General features: G+C 39.6%; 1 protein-coding gene across 1 annotated transcript in view; it reads right to left on the bottom strand.

The window, feature by feature from the left end:
* Positions 1-21514, bottom strand: part of ULK2 (unc-51 like autophagy activating kinase 2) — a 179084-nt gene that overhangs the window by 151693 nt on the left and 5877 nt on the right. Inside the window, exons 4-9 of the mRNA XM_006877430.1 lie at positions 9499-9531; positions 9185-9221; positions 6736-6909; positions 6117-6190; positions 2751-2852; positions 1408-1466 (exon numbers count right to left, since the gene is read on the bottom strand). Of these exons, the coding sequence (XP_006877492.1) occupies positions 1408-1466; positions 2751-2852; positions 6117-6190; positions 6736-6909; positions 9185-9221; positions 9499-9531 (479 nt within the window). The remainder of the gene's footprint in view (positions 1-1407; positions 1467-2750; positions 2853-6116; positions 6191-6735; positions 6910-9184; positions 9222-9498; positions 9532-21514) is intronic.

The raw sequence follows: 21514 nt of genomic DNA, 5'->3' as shown, positions 1-21514 counted from the left end.
GCACTTAACCACTGTGCCACCAGAGTTCCTTTACCTTGTACTAACAGTTGCTATAAAGTTCTCTTTTAGAAAAAAAGCCACCTCAAATTCTGTCTGGAAGAGGGTATAAAATAAATAGAAGTGAGATATAATACAGAGTCCTAAAGCCCAGTAAGAAACAGACAAATGAGGGATTCAAAAATTGAGTAAATAATTGTTGTTTTTGTTGTTGTTAAGTGCTGTGGAGTCGATTTCAACTCATAGCAACCCTGTACAGGGTTTCCAAGGAGCAGCTGGTGGGTTTAAACTGCTGACCTGTGGTTCACAGTCCAGTGCTTACCCTACAAAGCCAGACCAGGACTCCTATTAAAAAACAGGGACATACAATTCAATGAATTAAAAAATGCAAGAGATTAAACTTATTTTTTAAAATCCAAGCTCACTAATGATAAGAATGCAAATGAAAGTAACAGCTAATTTCTCCTTCATTTGTGAGGCTAAAATTTTCAAGTCTGATAACATGTTCGTAAAAATGTGAAGAAGGGAGTATTCTCATATACTGCTGACAGGTATATAAATTGATAGAGCTTATTTGGATAGTATAACTTTTGATCTAACAATTCCATTTCCAGGAGTCCATTCAAAAGAAATGTACAAATGGACACACATCCTCATATTTTTTAACTAAATCTTATTCGTAACAACCAAAATATGGAAACAGGAATCTGATCAAACCCAATAAAGTAAACATAGACTCTAGTTGTTCCACACGAACTCAGCATCTACTACATGTTGTACAGTAAAAAGCAAGTTGCAGAACAATTCACAAAATGACATCATTTACATGTCACCACATGCATGTGCATAAATATATTTAAAACACCACACAACCACCAAACACATATAAAGTATTTCCAAAAAAAAGATCTGGAGAAATGCATAGCAAACTCCTCTTATCCCGGGAGACTGCAGAAGGAGGAGCCCTGGCAGCGTTCTGGATTCTGAACTGGACGGCTAACCACAAGGTCAGCAGTTTAAAGCTACAGTCACTCGGCAAGAGAAAGAGGAGGCTTTCTGTTCCCGTAAAGATTTACAGCCTCAGAACCCTTACACAGGTCACTACGAGGCAGAACCAACTCAGTGCCACACAACTACCACCACCACACACTTTATGCACATTTGTTCTGTCTATATCCTCCTCCTCTAAGGACCCCAGAAAGCTTCTATAACTTTAATTTTTTTTATTAAAAAAAAGACAATAGTACAGGACCACAACAGCACTTACAAAGCTCTAGTAATTTTCAAACTTTCCATTTCTATAATTAACGTTGTCAACTGCAAAACTATGTAATAACAAACAAAAACACAGTTCAAATAAATAAGACTATTTCACAAGTAATAAAACTCTTGTGTAAACAAAACACATACCTAGGCATTAAGCTCCTGTGTTTTTCATAAAATATCCTTAGGTCTTGAGGACTATTGGCCTGTTTAAAGAAAAAAAAGTTTAATTTCGTAAACAAATGGGACAAAAATTCTAAATCATGATTGAAATACTCTTGCTCTAGGAAGAACATAGATTCAAGACTTGAAAGCCCTGGATTTCTCATGGAGTCTTAGCTAGGTGTTGTTGTTGTTGTTAAGTGCCGTTGAGTTGGTTCCAACTCACAGCAACCTTGTATAAGATTTCTGAGGAGCAGCTGGTGAGTTTGAACCATGGACCCTGCATTTCAAACTGACCTTGTAGTCCAGTGCATTATCCCGTAGTGCCACACCAGGACTTGCTGTTGTACTGTGCCATGGAGTCAGTTCTGACTCATAGCAACTCAGTTCATAACCACTATGCTACCAGAGACTAGGATCTTATAAAACCTCTGGAATTGTATACAAATTCTGCACATCTGAGAAACAGCTAAGAAGCACTACTCTGCAGACTATATGTATGCCCTGTCTGATCAGGTCCATTTTTGTTTTGTAACATCTTTGCCATAGTAACATTCAGTGGCTTCCATAAAAGGCCTTAGTACACTACTACATTTCAGCCTCTCCAGGACAACACGTAGCAGCACCCTCACAGTGAGAACCACTGAAGTAATGGAGCGGCATCTACAGGCAGTCCTTTGGTTATAAATGAGATCTATTCCACAAGTTAGTGGTAACAGATGCAACTGGTTCTTACTTAGCCTTACTTTAGTGTAGGAAAAGGCTTGAAGTCTTTTCAATAACTTAAAAGCTGCACGGGCAGCAAGGGAAGGTGACTGTGATAAAGAATTCACTGCAAGTAGGGGCTGGTTCAGTCATTTCAAAATGAGGGTACATCTGCATAACATTAAAGCAGGACTTCAAACAGAGATGTCCCACTCAAAGATGGTGGACTACGGCACCACTGAATGTGTGTGACTTTCCACAGTGCTAACAATCATAAAATCAAACACATCAAATTCCTCAGAGAGCTCACTCGATCTTTTCCAGTCTCCCATTCCAAAGTGCTACACCTTACTATATCAGTGATCTTTAATACCATCTGGGAATTAATTTCACTTTGTTCCAGCTTTCAGATTCAAAAAACTGTTAACTTAAGAAATTATATAGCATAGACAACATAAATTCAAGAGCCATTAGGATGCGAGGGGTGTAGAAGAAGGAAAAAAAGACACAAAATGATTTCCATAAAGCCTTAGCAATAGTGATCTCCCCAAAACCAGTTTTAGCCCACAGTTAGCTTTCAATGTCAGGTAAAACAGGAAGTATCAACAAAAAAGTCAGGTCACCTGAAAAGGTGGTTTTCCAACGAGGCATTGGTATATCACTGTTCCTATGCTCCACAAGTCAGCCTTAGCATCATAATGTTGAGACATAATAACCTCAGGAGCCTGGGTATAGAAAAATCCAATACACTATGTTATTTTAATCATTAATTAACTGGTAAAAGTCACACTCCTAACAAAACAACTAAAATAAAAGGCTAAAAACACATTGGAATATTTCTCAAATCAAATGTCATTGAAATGAACAAAAACTACAGGTAGTCCATGACTTATGATGGGATTCCATTCTGAAGACTCCATCGTAAGTCAGTTCTGAAAGTTTTCATTTTCATGGCCTTTAATTAGCAGTATCTTCATAAATCCTAACATTGAACATGTAGGATTGACAAGAACAAGCACAATACTACAATTAAGACATATTACTAACAATACAGCGTACACATACATACCATTCACCCAGGGCTTCAAACCCATTCAAACTGATTTGGTCATAGCTGATGGAAACTAGAGCAGCATATGGACTGCATAGAGACCAAATCTCTTGCATGTCAGGTTTTGATTTGAGTAGGAAATAGGCAGTGGTGCCCCACTCAAAGATGGCCGCTGACTATGCTGCGACACACATTCAAAGCAGCGTGGTCAGCTGATTCTTTCCTACTATCGTCCACATCTGGCATGCAGGAAATCTGGTTGTACTGCAATATGCACACTACCCTTGTTTCCATCTGCCATGACTGAACCATTTCAAGTCAGTCTGAAATCCTGGGTTCATCCATTAACTTGAATCCATCATAAGTCGGGGAGTACGTGTACATTATGATATCGGGTTTACTAGAAAATCTCAAAAACAATACTGCATGAGAAGTTACAGAAAGACACATACACTTCTTGTTGCTGTTATGTGCTGTTGAGTTGGTTCCGACCCATAGCGACCCTGTATGAGCAGCTGGTGAGCTTGAATTGCCGACCCTGCAGTTCAAATGGCTTTGCAGTATGACGCATTAACCCTAGCATGTGTAAAATTTTTAAACAAACATTTCTACCTAGACATATATGGATACATCAAATTCAGTAAGAATTTTTAAATAATAAAAAAAAATATACACTAATTACAGGATAGAAATTACCTCTGGAATATGAGAGAGAGTGGGAAACTGGACCAGGGAAAGGTACAAAAAGAACTTCAAACTGTTTCTGAAATATTTTTTTCTTAAAAAATAGAACAAATGTAGCATTAAGGGGTCTTTATCTTTTTTGTTGACCCTCCACTTTACCAAGCATGATGACTTCCCACAGGGGCTGGTTCCTTCTGACAACATGCCCAAAGTACAAGAGACCAAGTCTCGCCATCCTCACGTCTATGAACAGAAACAAGGGCAAAGTACACATAGTATAGCAACTACATATCAGATTTGGATTCGTGTAGGAAACAGGCAGTGGTGCCTCACTCAAAGATGGCAGCTGACCATGCTGTGACACACATTCAAAGCAACACGGTGAGCTGCCACCTTCTAAGGAGCATGCTGGCTGGACTTCTAACAACAAAGATTTGTTTGCTTCTCTGGCAGCAACATGGCACGTGGTACTTTCAATATTCTTTGCCAACACTGTAATTCAAATCCATCAATTCATCTATGGTCTTTTTCATTTATTGTCCAACTTTCACACATATATGTTGTTGTTGAGTACCATGGAGTTGGTCCCAACTCATAGTGACCCTGCACAGGGTTTCCAAGGCTGCAAATCTTTACCGGCGCAGAAAGCCTCATCTTTCTCCCGCGCAACAGCTGAGAGTTTTGAACTGCCAACCTTGAGGTTACCAGCCCGATTCGTAACTACTACACTATGAGAGCTCCTACACACATATATAAGGTGACTTAAAATTCCATAGTTTGGGTCAGGAACACTTTAGTCCATAAACTGACATCTTTGCTCATCAAAACGTTCAAAAAGATCTTTTACAGCAGGATTTGCTTCCTGACTGCTGCTTCCATAAACGTCCATTGTTGATGCAAGCAAAATGAAGTCTTTGACAACTGCAATCTTTTTTCTGCTTATCATGATTGTTATTTATTGGTCCAGTTGTGAAGATTTTCACAACTAGTGGCTTCACAATTTCTGGTAGCTTTAATAACCCTGATTTATAATAATTCCTGGGATTTTAACGTAATACGGGATCTAAGGGATCACCTAATTCAGACTTCTTACTTGGCAACTTTTTTATTGCTCTTCTATTTATAAATTATTTAAAGCCGTTAGTAATACTGGCATAAATTTTAAAAATTAATTTTAAAATTAATACTGAGGTGCACATTTCATAATATTCAGAAATGTCACAGCCTCATCCTATGACAGATAATAGGTTTTGTCTATATGAAGCGATAAAGAGAAATGCTAGTACTTTTCGATTTTAAGTGTGATGTTGATGGAAAATATTTCTGTGATGTACGGATCTTGTCAAGAGACAACAATGAAAATGTGAACAATGCAAGTAGCTGAAAAGTTGTCCTAATAGAGCCCATCAGGAATTACATGTAAGGACCACTCTGAGTCAGAACCAACTGGAGAGCAGTAGATGGACAGCATCACCTGATCAAGTTCTATTTTCAATGGAGTCTAATGAAAAACTTCTACCATAACTAAGACTTTAAAAAAACAATCAGTGGCCAAACAAAATACTTTTCAGCCCACTATGCTACAACTAAAGGAGCTCTGCTAGCGTAGTGGTTACAAATCGGGCTGCAAACCGCAAGGTCAGCAGTTCGAAACTACCAGCTGTTCCGTGAGAGAAAGATGAGGCTTTCTGTTCCCGTAAAGATTCACAGCCTCAGAAACCCTGTACATGGTCGCTATGAGTTGGAACCGACTCCACAGCACATAACAACAACAACATGCTACAACTAAGGAGCCCTAGCAGTATAGTGGATTACGAGCTGAGCTACTAACTGCAGTTCAAATCTACCAGTTGCTCTGTGAGAGAAAGGTGAGGTTTTCTGCTCTCATAAAGATTCACAGCCTTGGAAACCCTATAAAGGTTCACTGTGAGTTGGAACCGAGTCAGTGGCACACAACCACCACGACCACCACCATACTAAAGCAGAAGGATACTGGACTCCTATTGCAAGGTCAGCAATTCAAGTCCACCAGCTGCTCCTCGGAAATCCTTTAACCGAATCCACAGCACCCAGCAAAAGCAATATGGTAAAGCATATCATTTCAGCATATCAATGATTAATATCAGTAACATCTCAACAATTCACCCAATCGTGAGTCTAAAACCCCATCTTCCCTGGAAACAACCAAGACACTTAAATTCCAATGCTTACGGCGCTGCACCATAAACACACAACTATGTGAACACTCACTCACCATGTACATTGGGGATCCACACAGTGTCGCAGCCATCATATTACTATGTAGGTAACGAGCAAAACCAAAATCCGCTAGTTCACAATAAAAAAGTAGAATAACAAGATACATTTACTCACACGTAATATAGATTACATGGTTCTTCAAGACACAAGAGAGTAAATACTATTTATTTTCCTTAAAATTAGTGTAAAAAGCTTAAAATTTATGCCAGTATTACTAACTGCTTCAAATAATTTGTAAATAGAAGAGCAATAAAAAAGCCACATAAGAGGTCTGAATTAGGTGATCCCTTAGGTCCCATATTATTTTAAAATACCAGGAATTATCATAAATCAGAGTTATTTAAAGCTGCCAGAAATTGTGAAGACATTAGTTTTCCTCTCTGAACCAGGATCTACTGCTAAGGTTCACAGCAAGAGCTCCTTTGGCCCTGTCTTTACCATATGCTACCAAAAGCATAAAGGCTTCCCAAACCTAGATGTACATCAATGAACTAAAGAAAAATTTCAAAACTGCATCAAAACAATTTATCCTTATAACCAAGCTGAACTAAAATTAGCTAAAACTACTAGGTTTTAGAAACCTGCTTTGCATTCAACAATACATGGTGAGTTACCTATTTTGATGCGGATACCACTGATACTTGATTTTCTTCGATTAGCATAGGACAACAAGATATTCTGTGGTTTAAGATCCCTGTGGATTATCCCTTTGCTGTGTAGGATTCTCATGGCAGCTGCAATCTGATGCAAAAACACTCTGATAGTATCTTCACTGAGAGTACCTTTAGCTGGTAGAGAAGAAGTCACATGAACATTTAAGTATACATAAAAGCAAATAGCATCTCTGCACATCTGTCAGCAGAACTGAGTTGTTAAGGAGATATGAACTGGGATTCACATTTACTAGTCTTTTAAATGAGTAACTTAAATCTTTGGAGAGAGAGAGAAATTTCTCAAAAATGTTACCCAACCTGTTGCAGAGAACTGATTTATGTTTTTATCTTTTGGGTCACGGTTGTTGCTGCTGTTTAAATGTCATGAAGTCAGTTCCAACTCATAGCGACCCTGTACAGGGTTTCCAAGGAGTGGCTGGTGGATTTGAATCACCGACCTTGCAGTTACCAGACCAGTGTTTATCCTACAGTTCCATACAAGAACTTTGTTTTTCCTTGTTTTCTTTTAATTGCTGAAGGTGAGTGACCAGGTTACCTCAAATATAACAGGTATATACGTCACCTTCTCAAGACAAGAAGAGTCCCTCTTCAGGCTTGCAGAATGTGCCCTTTGGTTAAAATATTACATATTCCTGAGTGTTGTTGTGTACATCTCCCAGCCAAAAAAAACCCCAAAAAACAGAGGGAATAGAAGCAAATACTACTGAACGATTATGCATGGAGGGGATTATAATCATTGCAAAGAAACGATGAGTATAAAACTGATGTTCTCCATGTAAGTTATCACTCAATTTACAATTAAAAACAACAGTCCTTCTTCCTATTAGTCAAAGAGGTGAATAAGTATGACGCTGAGTCAAAAATTATCTGCACTGTGGCTCTAGATTTTCATCAACTTTTAGAAAAAACAAATATATCATTTTTCAACATAATCGCCTTGCTTTCCTACATACTTAGTCCATCTGTCAACAAACTTTTGTATTCCCTTATTAAACAATTATTTCGTATTTCCTTATTTAAAAAAGGCTGAGCTACCGAGCCAAGAATGAACTGCTGTCTTCATTTATTCATAAGAAGTGAATCTTTATTCTCAAATGGCTGCTTTCAGGGGAGCAAACAGGTGAAAGTCCGATGATGCAAGATCAGGACTACAGGGAGAATTCTTTAACACCTCAAAACAAAGTTTTTGCAGAGTGTCAACAGTGTGGGCAGAAGAGTGTGGATGTGCATTGTCATGCAACATCACAACACCCTTGGATAGCAGTCCTCTGCATTTAATCCAAAGTCTAGCATTCAGCTCTTCAGTGAGCACCTCACCATAATGAGCACTGTTGACTGTTAAACCTTTTTCCTGATAGTGTTTCAATACTGGCCCTTGAGAATCCCAGAAAACAGTAAGCACCAATTTTCCAGCTGATGGTTGACTTGAGCTTTTTTTTGCTCGGCAATTGAGACTGTTTCCATTCCATACTCGCCCATTTACTCCAGAGGCTGGTAGTGATGAAGACATGTCTCACCCCCAGTTATTATTTTTTTAAAGACACTTTTACCTTTCTTTGAGGATCAGTCCAAACATTTCTGTTTATGCTCTCCCATGAGTTATTTCAGGACCCATCTCGCATAACCTTTTTGAAACCCAAGTCTGTCATGGATTATTTCATGGGCTGAGCCATAGCTGGTTTGCCACATAATCCACTGTTACTCATCTACTCAACATAATCATTTCACGTGCACGCTCAATGCTGTCATCAGCCGTGAACTTGGACAGGTGTTTTAATACAACCATAGTTTGTATATAATTTCTGACTCACCCCCGTAGTTACTGGCCTCACTAAACTCATTACACTTTGGAAGGACACACTGATCTGAATGTTTCATATTGTACCATGTATGTATTTTGGGTATAGAACAAGCATCATCTAGTATTAAAATCTTACCTTACTGCCAAGAAATAACTTCCTTATTATACTTAAGTTTTATAGTGTCGTCTTCTTTTTTAATTCACAAGACACATTCACATAATAAATACATTCTTGGATACATTCTTCTAATATTGACTTTTTTAATTTTATTTAAAAAATAAAATATTTTGTCAAATATTTTGAAAGAGAGAAATTCCATTTGGTATCATCTCTCCTAGGGAGAAAATCAATCTCACAAACACTGTCATAAAGAGGCACACATAAAAATAAGGACTTACACATTAGGTACAAAACTGCAACAAAAAACAGCTAGTAGTCAAGCGATCACAAGTTAAACAAATATTTGTTGAACTGCTTCTATACAAGGGCAGGAAACAGGAGGCATAGCTTATTTCAGAAGTAACTCTCAGGATTAAACAGATCACAGTACTATCCTTATTACATACTGACACACACAGAAAAATTACCTTGTAAATAATCTGCCAGGTCTCCACCATTGCAATACTGATGCATATGAAAGAAAAAGTAGTTAAAATAAGGGCTGTGATTCAAGATTCATTTAATTCATAACAGTTCATTTTTATTTTAAAATCATTTTTAAACAGGAAGTCTAGTCTGAAGAATTATAAAATCAAAAATTTTATTTTTATATTTATAGTGAGGATAGACTAAATCACTGAACTGATTTAATTAATTAAAATTTTCAACTAACCTAATTTCAATTTTGAAGTACATAAATAAATATAGGAAATAAACTAATAAGAAGCTGTATACCACCTACCTCCATCACCAGAAAGACTGAGTTAGGTAATTCCTGAAAAGTAAACATTAAAAAGCATTTAGAGCAGAGAAAAAATTGAACACAAATATTTTCTCTTACTTCTGCAATTTACGTCACAGTTAACAGAGCAAACTGATTTTCCATTCAATGATTCATACACATTTTGTTTTGTGACACTTAGCGTATTCTTATATGTAATGTAACAGCACTCTTCCACTTCTCCCGAGTTTACCATTTCCATATATCCTTAACTAACCTTTTCTGTCTTCTGAGCTTTATCTCTGGGCAAATGCTACTCTTTTGATCTTATATGATTGAATGTTCTAAGAAATGCATACCTCCCTGATGTTTTTATTCACCATATAGGCCTGTCTGTTGTCTGGCTGAAAAGTCGAGTCAAAGGAATGCATTCAACTCCAGGCCTGAGGGTGGCTAAGAGTCAGAGTCTTGGGTATGGCATCAGTCTCTATTAGACCAGTAAGTTTATGATTTTGAGTTTTAGTCCATATTTTTTCAGCCAGACACCATCTAGTTCTTCTGGTCTCGGGTATGGAGGCTACAGTATGCTACGTCCATTAGTCGTTTACATGAATAATTTCCATGAGTCTTTGATTTTCTTCAGTCTTCTTTATTCATAATAGGGAGAATAATAGTTGGACCTTAGATGCTCATGCTCATGATTTTAAGGCCCCAGTTGCTACTCACGAAAGTAAGATGAAAAGCATTGTCTTTGTGGACTATGTTACGCCAATTGACCTTGATCTCCCCTGAGAACATGATCCTGAGCCCCCAAAAACACTAAAATTTTAAAGAATGTTAATAGAAATATACATATTCATTTAATGAAATCAACTGGAAAATGAAATTTTAAAATCCCAACACAATGATTTAAGCACACCACTTACTTAAACAGCTAAATCAAGTTTTGATTAACACTAATGTACTTATCAAGACTCCTGCTACCGCGCCATGGGTAAGGTCTGGGCAGTTAATCCCAAGGACAGCAGTTCAAAGCATCAGCCACTCCTCAGCAACCCAATGAAGGGTCCTTCTGAGTTGGAACAGACTCAAAAGCACTACACAACAACAACATATCAACAAATTCAATTTTATTTATGGAAAGAATGAAGGCAAGCTCATCCTTTGGTTATGACTAACCTAAAACAATATATAAAATGAAATACATTGTGAATGTCCCACTTTCCAAGTACTCAGAGAAGCATTCCTACTTAGAGAAGATTGTGATTTAGGGCAGTAAAATGACTAGATCGTCTTCCCCAGCAATGTTAAGTGCACAACGTGTATTCTGGAATACATGACCTAGCTTTCTGTTTGCTTACATTGTTGTTGTTGTTGTTGTTGTTGTTGTTGGTAAGTGCTGTTGAGTCAGTTCCAAACTGCAGCGACCCTGTAGAGGGTTTCCAAAGAGCAGCTGGAGAGTTTCAACCAACAACCTTGAAGTTCAAACCAAATTTATGGTCCAGTGCTTTTATCTCACAGTGCCTCACCAGGACTCCATGTGTTTGCCTTAGGCTGTCGTATTACTGAGGGACGATACTGCATTACTTGAACTAATATGAGACATTTTACAAAGTTTCTCATAGTTATATAGCTCCAGGTCTGTTGCTTAGACACCTGGTGTGGCACTGCAGCATCAACACTGGACTGCAAACCACAAGGTTGGCAGTTCAAATCCATCAGCTGCTTCTTGCAAACCCAATACAGGGTCATTATGAATTGGAAACGACCCCACAGCACTTAACAAGAGGTCTGTTGCTTGGGTAATTCAAGGACTGATTAGCTGAAGCTTCGTAAACAAAGTCTGTAATGTGAAACTGTAAATTGAGCCACCCTATTGGTGTGGCGCTGTGAGTTAATCAGCTGGACTGCAAAGTCAGTTTGAACCACAAGGCTGCCAGTTGAAGCTCACCAAGTGCTCTTTGGAAACCCTGCACAGGGTTGCTATGGATCAGAACCAATTCGACAGCACCATAAAACAACAACAACAACAATTACTTGAGTCAGTAATCAAATGTGAATCAATATTTTAAGTACCTTTTGGCTAAGATCCTAGACTCAAATGTAAGGCGCCTGGTAGGAAAAAACGAGACACAGGTAGCGAGAGGAGAAGTGTACAACACCGCTACTCAAAAGTGCAGGTCAAGGACCAGTGCCAGACAGTAAACTGTTTGCTCCCAGTCCAAAATGAGACAGTTACAAAAATTAATATTAAGGGTCAAACACATTTAAACCAATTTGGCAGAATAATTTCAGATTTGCTGAAGGAGGAAGTCCAAGGTGCATTGAAGGAATTGGCAAAGAACAAGGCACCAGGAATTGATGGAATAAAAATTGAAATCTTTCAAGAAAGTGAGGCAGCACAAGAGGCACTAACTCATCTCTGCCAAGAAATTTGGAAGACAACTATCTGGCCAACTGATTGGAAGAGATCGTATTTGTGCCCATTCCAAAGAGAGGTGACTAATGGAATGCGGAAATCATCGGACAATCTCTTTGATATCTCAAGCGAGTAACGTTTTGCTAAAGGTAATAGAGAGGCGGCTGCAATCATATATTGACAGAGAACTTCCAATGGTTCAAGCTGGATTCAGAAGAGGCCGTGAACAAGGAATATCATTGCAGATGTCTGATGGATCTTGGCTGAAAGCAGAGAATATCAGAAAGATGTTTACCTGTGCTTTACTGAATACGCAAAGGCTTTAGATTGCATGGATCATGACAAGCTATGGACAACAGGGCGAAGTATGAATATTCCGGAACACTTAATTGTGTTCATGAGGAATCTGTACATGGACCAAGAGGCAGCTGTTCGAACAGAACATGGGAACACTGAATGGTTTAAAATTAAGAAAGGTGTGCAACAAGGTTGTATTCTTTCACTATACTTATTCAATCTGTATGCTGAGCAAGTAATCTGAGAAGCTGGGTTATATGAAGAAAAACATGGCATCAGGATTGGAGGAAGACTCATTAACAACCTGCGGTATGCAGATGATACAACCTTGCTTGCTGAAAGTGAAGAGGGCTTAAAATATCTACTGATGAAGATCAAAGAGCACAGCCTTCAGTATGGATTACATCTCAATGTCAAGAAAACAAAAATCCTCACCACTGGACCAATAAACAACATTCTTATCAATGGAGAAAAGACTGAACTTTTCAAGGACTTCATTTTCTTGGATCAACTATCAACACTCACAGAAGCAGCAGTCAAGAGATCAGAGGACGTATTGCATTAGGCAAATCTGCTGCACAAGACCTTTTTAAAGTGTTGAGGAGCAAAGATGTCAGCTTGAGGAGTAAGGTGCGTCTGACCCAAACCATGGTATTTTCAATAACCTCATATGCATGTGAAAGTTGGACAGTGAATATGGAAGACCATAAAATAATTGATGCCTTTGAGTTATGGTGTTGGAGGAGAATACTAAAAGTGCCATGGGCTGCCAAAAGAGCCAATAGTTCTGTTTTATTAAGAAGTGCAGCCAGAGTGCTCCTTGGAGGCCAAGATGGCCAAAGTTCGCCTCTCATACTTTGGACATATTGTCAGGAGGGAACAGTCGCTGGAGAAGGATATCATGTTTGGTAAGATGGAGGGTCAGAGAAAAAGAGGAAGATCCCCAACGAGATGGATTGGCCAGGTGGCAGCATCGATGAATTCAAGTGTGGCAACAGTAATAAGGTGGTCCCAGGATTGGACATTGTTTCGTTCTGCTGTGCATAAGGTCGCTATGAGTCGGTGCCGACTCAATGGCACCTAACAACAATAACAAAACTGGCAAAGAAGAAGTAAAATTCTATTTGCAGATGATATGATCCTATGCACAGAAAATCCCAAAGACTCAGCAAGAAAATCATTGAAACTCAATGCAATATTCATGAAAGTGGCAGGGTACAAGATCTATGTATAAAAATCAGTTGGATTCTTCGCTCCTAATAAAGACAGCTCTGAAAGGGAAATTAGGAAAACAATACCATTACAATAGCCACCAAAGGATGAAATATTCAGGAATAAATCTAACCAGAGACCAATACAAAGAGAACTACAAAATACAACTCCAAGCAACCAAATGAGATTTACAAAAATAGTAGAATATACTATGTTCATGGATAGGCAGACTCAACATTGTGAACATGTCAATACTAACCAAAGCAATCTACAGTTATAACACAATCCAAATCCAGATTCCAACAAGATTCTTTAAAGAGATGGGAAAAAACTATCACAGACTTTATACGGAAGATAAGAGACCTAGGATAAGCAAAACACTGCTGCTTAGGAAGAACAACAAACTGGAAGGTTTCTCACTCCCTGATTTCAAAATTTACTAGACAGCCACAGTGATCAAAACAACCTGGTTTGATACAATGAAAGATACACAGGTTAATGGAACAGAATTAAGAATCCAGAAGAAAATCCATCCACATACAGTCAACTGATCTTTGACAAAGGGCCAAAATATATTAAATGGGGAAAAGATAGTCTCTTCAACAAATGGTGCTGGCAAAACTGGAAATCAATTTGCAAAAAGAATTAAGATCCATATCTCATACAATATACAAAAACTAAATCAACATGGATTAAAGCCCTAAATGTAAATTTCAAGACCATAAAGATCATCAATATAAAAATAGGGACAACTTAAGGGCTCTAATACATGGCATACATAGATTATCAAACATGGCAAAAAACACACAAACAATAGAGGACAAAATAGATGAATGACTAGGACATACTAAAAATTAGAAAGTTATATGCATCAAAAGATTTCACCAAAAGTACTCTTTTACAGTAAAAGTCCACAAACTAGAAAAAAAGTTTTTGCAACAAGGTGTAAGAAAAGGGACTAATCTCTAAAATGTATAAGAAACTACACCACCTCTACAAGAAAAAGACAAATAACCCAATTTAAAAATGGGCACAGGACCTGAACAGGCACTTCACCTAGGAAAACACTCAGGCAGCCAACAAACTAGGAAGAAATGCTCATGATCATTAGCCATTGTTGTTGTTGTTGTTAAGTGCCATCATTAGAGAGATGCAAATCAAAACAACACAGAGATATGATCTGACAGCAGTAGTAACAGTAAAGTTCAAGAAAGCAGAGGATAACAAATGCTGGTGAGGGTGTAGAGAATCTAGAACCCTACTACATTGCTAGTAGGACTGTAAAATGGTTCAACCACTGTGGAAAACTGTATGGCGTTTCCTCAGAAACTTATGACCCAGCAATTCCTGTACTTGGTATATATATCCACAAGAAATACAAACCAGAACACAAGTAGATAGATGGACACCAATGTTCATCTCAGCACTATTCACAACAGCAAAAACACAGATACAGATTAAGTGCCCATCAATGGAAGATTTGATAAACATTGGTACATACACACAATGGACTATTTATTATGTTATGTTGAAGAATAACAACGAAGCTGCAAAACACCTCATAACTTAGATGTCCTTGAGGACATAATGCTGAGTGAAATTATTCAGGCACAAAAAGACTAATATTGCCTAAGACCATTATTGTAAAGCTTTAAGGAAAGACTGCCATACTAAAAGAACGATTCTTTGAGGGTTACCAGGAGTAGGACGGAAGGGACAGTAACTCACAGGTTAGGGGACAGCCGCAGATAGTTCAGGTGATGGGGACGGCAATAAAAAGGAGGGGGAAGGCAATGCACAAAGGGGGGGGGGGCAAATAAACTACGATGATAGCGAAGACTTAGGGAGGGATGCATGGACTAAATGGAATAGAGGTAGATTGTGATATATGCACAGCCTTGGAACAACAGGGCTCTGTGATATAGGAATAGAGACACAGTCTGAAATGGTAAATGAGGGGATATGTTAAGATGCTTGATTGTTTGTGGATATTGGTTTCTCCTGCCTACTATTGTAATATACACATTTAAGCTGTTGTTGTTGTTAGGTGCCATCGAGTCGGAATCGACTCATAGCAACCCTATGCACAGCAGACTGAAACACTGCCCGATCCTGGGCCATTCTCACTACTGTTGCCTCGCTTGGGTCCATTGATGTTTGGCCAATCCATCTCATTGGGGGTCTTCCTCTTTATCTCTGACTCTCCACCTTACCAAATATGATATCTTTCTCCAACGACTGCTCCCTCCTGATAAAACTGCTCCCTCCTGATAATATGTCCAAAGTATGAAAAACGAAGTTTGGCCATCTTGGCCTCCAAGGAGCACACTGGCTGCACTTCTTCAAAACAAATCTATTGGTTCTTTTGGCAGCCCATGGCACTTTCAATAGTCTCCTTCAATACCATACCTCAAAAGCATCAATTCTTCTACGGTCTTCCTTATTCACTAGGAATATTGGGAAATATGACTAGAGAAAGTATGCAAGCCCTTCTTCAGGCTATTAACTAACTGAATTAGCTAAAAGGGTACCGGGCTGCAAACCTTAAGGTCAGTGGTTCAAAACTACCAGCTGCTCTGTGGGAGAAAGATGAGGCCTTCTACTCCTGTAAAGACTTACACCCTCGGAAACCCTGTACAGGGTCGCTATGGGTCGGAACCGACTCGATGGCACTTAACAACAAAAGGGTACCAGAACGTGCCCAAGGAAATAAGCTTATTAAGCCTTTGTGCAGTATGGGTGGGGCCTTAGGTGGACTCCTGAGCCCCACGCAGAAGAGTCAGAGGTGGGTCACTCTCAACTTAAAAGACATGCAGATCAACTTGAAAAGGCTAGAGGAACAGAACACACTTCTTGAAAGAAAGACCAGGGGAGTTGGGGGGAGGGGTGGATGAAGGGGAGGAGGCAGCCTGGCTGTGACAATACCAAACAGTTTGCCTTGGAGTCATCTAGGAAAGAAAAGTCAGCCCATCAGGGTAAAGCCCGTTCTAAGACTGAAACACACACGGAATACATGAACAAATACGCTTGCTGCTGAACTTGTCAACCCTGGTCAACTTGTGAGTGTTAGTGGGAGAAATACAGCAATGACGACATGGGCTGAGTTTGGTCATGTGCCATAGACACCTGAGGACCTTGACAGGAGAGTGAGAAGAGGAAGGGCTGGCTGGGTTGAAGTTCAGGGAGACGTGTAAACTCCTGAGTCAAAGGACACTGACCTAGCCACTGGGGGCTAGAGTTAAGATTGAAGCAGTCAGCTGATCTGAAGTGGGGAGAAATGTACAAAAACTCCCAAACTTGCAGATGGTACTCATTTGACCTAGTTTGGATGGCTTGCTGATCAGAACTCAATGAGAAAAGATACAGAAGTTTGATACAGGGAGCAAGCGTAAATTACTACAGCTTGATGAAACCCTTGTTTATGGATGAAACTGCCCAAAATTCCAACTGAAAGGGAAGATTTTTCATATGAAGAATCAAGCTTGCATCCTCAGTACACCAGGTATCAAAATTAGGGTGCTATAAAAGCACAAAGTGGCTGGCTTACAAGCCTTCATAAGAGTGCTTAGTGTCAGAAGAAAGGGGTAAGATAGAATCCCCACTGAATAGTTTTCCTCTAGATGGGCCTGGATGATGGCGATAGGATTTTATGGTTCAATTGTGAGTAACTGTTATCAAGCCTAATGGTGGCTGTCACAACTGTCTAGGTAGAAAAGGTTTAACCAAAGGTGCGGGTGGGGGGGAGAGCAGCTAATCTGTCATTTCAGGAACAGAGGACCCTAGGACCACCAAGAAGGAAGAGCATGAGAGGGAATAAATGATCCTAACCATAAAAGTGGTGACAAAAGGGACTTATTTCTAAAATATAGGAAACTACAACACCTCTACAAGAAAAAGACAAATAACCCAATTAAGAAATGGGCACAGGACATGAACAGATGAGGAGATCCAGGCAGCCAACAAACATATGAAGAAATATAACGATCACTAGCCATTAGAGACATGCAAATCAAAACAAAAATGAAATACCATCTCACACCAACAATAACAGCAAAGATCAAAAAAGTAGAGGACAATAAATGCTGGCCGGGATGTAGAGAGACTGGGACACTCCTGCATTGCTGGTGGGACTGCAAAATGGTCCAATCTCTCCGGAAAGCACTATGGCGCTTACTCAGAAGGCTGAAAATAGAAATACCATTCAATCCAGCAATTCCTCTACATGGTATTTACCCACAAGAAATACGAGCCATAACACAAGTAGATATATGCACACCAATGTTCATAGCAGCACTATTTACAATAGCAAAAAGACGGAGGCAGCCAAAGTGCCCATCAACTGAAGAATGGATAAACAAATTGTGGTACATACACACAATGGAATATTATGCTACCCTGAAGAACAAGGAAGCTGCAAGCCAATGCACAACATGGATGAACCTTCAGGACATTATGTTGGGTGAAATTAGTCAGTCACTAAAGGAGAAATACTGCATAGGACCACTACTGTTAAAGACTAAGAAAAAGAACCCATACTAAAAGGGAGTGGATTCTTTGCTGGTTACTGGGATGTGGGGGTGGGTTGAGGGGAGGGAGGGGAAGGTGGAGCACAGGGCACGGAATAAGACACAGGACAGTTTAGGCGTTGGGGAGGGACCCAATATACAAGCAGGGAGAGGGGAATGGAAGAACAAAGCAGATGGGAGAACAATTAGGCAGGTTTGCGTGGGCTAAGTGGGCAGGAGGTAACTAATGATGTATGCACAACCTTGGAACAACAGGGCTCTGGGACACAGGAATTGAGACATAGTTGAAATGGGGAAAATGGGGAAATAATGTTAAGATACTTGGCTGACTTTTGAATCTTGGTTTCCCTTGCATTATATTATATACACTTGAGGGGAAGAGAAAGGAATAGCCAGAAATATCACAATAGAAAGCTTGGAAGTCCATCTTCTGCCTATAACTGATTGGAATACCTAAAATAGGAGCCTCTGCATTACATAAGACTATAGGTGGAATCCTGAACAGCATCCAGAATCTTCAGAGGTGGGAAATTTCCTCTTGAAAGGACAAGCAGACCAGCCTGGAGCAGCTACAACAACAGAAGATACTTCTTGAGAGAAAGACAGGAAAAATACAAAACAATATAGACAGACCAACTGATCATTACAAGAACAAGCCAGTTGTTTGCCCAGGAGACATCAAGGTAAGTGGCCGGGTCCCCTCAGTGCAAACCCCCTCCCAAAACTAAGACTCAATGGGAATGTACACTTTGATTGGTGACTACGTTCATCACCGATAAGGGGAAGTGAGGGAAAAACAGCAATGAAGCTGCAAACTAAGCCTTACAACGTTCAATAGACTCCTGTGAACCCGGGTGGACACCTGGTTGGCCAGCAGAGTGGCAAGACCTGAGGACACTTGGGCCCAGAGTCAGTGACATAGAGTGGAGAGTGAAGCGTCCAGCTGACAAGAAGAGAGGGCATATGCATAAGAACACCCACACTTGCAGATAATACCCACTTGACCTGGCTTCAAAGACTGGATGATCAGAGCTCAACTAGAAGAGGAGGAAAAAAAGAGCAATCTGATATAATTTGATGAACTTGACCTACTCCTATGGATGCAGTAGCTCAAAAGAGGGAACAAATCTTTACAGCAAGGATCATTCCTACCCTACCCCCTCCATACACAGAGTAGACAGGGATGGGCAACTTGGACATTGGCTACCCAAAATAGGGGTGTTACAAAGACAAGAAGTGACTGGCTTACAAGCTTTCAAGAGGGAACCTAAATCCAGAGGGTGTGAAGGAAGGTAGAATCTCCAGTGAGTAGCATACAATCTGTCTAGGCGGGGCTGATGAAAGGAGATACGGATAAGTCTCTTGTGATACAATAGTGAATAATTGTTATCAGGACTGAATGTGAGGGTTAGAAATGTAAAGGTAGACCTGTTGTAGCAAGGATGGGAGGTCCCTGGGACCATCAAGGGAGAAGAGCGGAGAGCGGGACCCTACCCAGAGAAGCAGTGATGCCTGAGATGGAGGCAGCGACGATGATGTGGAGATTTGGAGCAGCTGAGGACTTTAGACACAGAGAGGGAGAGGGGCTGTGTGCAGATGACGGGGAGGAGGGGAGGGAGGGGCAAAGGGGACAGGACTGTAGGATGTACCCTTTGGTTGGTTGATGATGCATGGAGGAGATTGTAACCATGGCAATGAAACGATATACAATAGGATGAATGTAAAACTAATGTTCTCCTATGTAAACTATCACATAATTCACAATAAAACATTAAAAAAAATGGTGACAAAAGAGATGGTGGCAGAGGCAATGGCACAGAGAGATAGAGCAGCAGAGGACTATAGGCCCATGGACTGAGAAAGGCAGTGTGCCCCAGGAGACTGTCTTGTACAATGTGCCCTTTGGACATTTAAATGAATATGTATACTTTCAATGTGGTATGTGTACATAGAAAATAAAAAGTAATGGAGGTAAATACTGTTAGCTGATGGTGCATGGAAGGGATTGTAATCGTTGCAAAGATTTGTTGAACGTCAAACTGATGATCTTCCCTGTAAACCTCCACTCACTTAATTCACAGTAAAAGCTTTTTAGAAAAGACCAACAGAGTAAGACGCCTCTCATTTCCTGATCTTAAAACCTACTACACATTCACAATAGTCAAAACAGCCTGGTACTGATGAAGCAAAAGACAAATAGATCAATGGAACAGAATTGAGAATCCAGAAGTAAATCTATTCACCTATGGTCAGTAGATCTTCAACAAAGAACTCAAAATGCATTAAATCTAGAAGAGATAACCTTCCACAAATAATACTGATATAATTGAAAATCCATTTTCAGAAAAATGAAACAAAACCCATATCTCACACCATATACAAACATCAACTCAATGTGGATTAAAGACCTAAATGTAAAACCTAAACCTTTAATGTCAATCAGATCATCAATGAAAAATATGGTCAAACTTAGGGTCTCTAATATGACTGGGGCCTCCTAAACACTAGGCACTTATGTACATCAAACGATTTGTCCAAAAGACTAAAAAGAGGACCCACAGACAGGGAAAATATGTTTGGCAAAGGCGTATCAGAGAGAGAACTACTCTCCAAAATATATAAAATGAAATATTCAACACCTCAACAAGAAGACAAATAATCCAATTAAAAATCTGCAGAGGACATGGGCAGACACTTCACCTAAGGCGGCATTCAGGTGGCCAACAAACTTAGGAAGAAATGCTCACAATCATTAGCCATTATAAACATGCAAATCAAAACAACAATGAGACCTCACCTTACTCCAGCATTAACAGAAAAGTTCTACAAAACAGAAAACAACACATAATTCTGGCGAGAGTGTGGAGAGCCTGGGACCCTCTTACTGCTGGTGGTACTGTAAAATGGTGCAGCCACTATGGAAAATGGTATGGCAACTTCTCAAAAAGTTGGAACTAGGAAGAGCACATGAACCAGTAATCCCTGTACTTGATATATAGCCTCCAGAAAGAAGAGCTAAGACACACCTAAGTAAAGACACACCCATGTTCCCTGCAGCATTATGCACAGTAGCAGAAAGATGGAGAAGGCTAAATGACCAGCAACAGAATAGTGAAACAAACTTCAGTACATACACAAAATGGATTACGCAATGCTGAAAAATAACAAAGGATCTGCAATACACCTCACAATGTAAATGAACCCGAAAGACATTATGCTGAGTGAAATCTGTCAATCACAAATGGACAAAAACTGCATGAGACCACTATTGCAAAGTTTAGGAAAGATTTTGTGCTAGATGAAACATTCTATGATAGTTACAGGGTGGGTGGGGGGTGTTGGGAAAGATAAATTGAAGTGAATAGAGATAAAACTGTTAACTGATGGGTGGTACATGCAATGGATTGCAATCATTGAAAATACAAGTGTATAATTTGTTGAATGTGGGACTGATGCTCTGTTCTGTAAACTTTCATTCAATTCACAATAAAAAGTTTAAAAAACGATTGACAGAGTGCAGACCCAGTCAGGAGGCCAAGCCCCTGAGGGCCCAAGCATTGTTGACCGTCCAAACCATAGGCTC

This window comes from Chrysochloris asiatica, unplaced genomic scaffold (assembly GCF_000296735.1).
Source record: "Chrysochloris asiatica unplaced genomic scaffold, ChrAsi1.0 scaffold00495, whole genome shotgun sequence".
NCBI classification, from domain to species: Eukaryota; Metazoa; Chordata; class Mammalia; order Afrosoricida; family Chrysochloridae; genus Chrysochloris; species Chrysochloris asiatica.
This window is presented reverse-complemented; position numbering and strand designations above follow the sequence as displayed.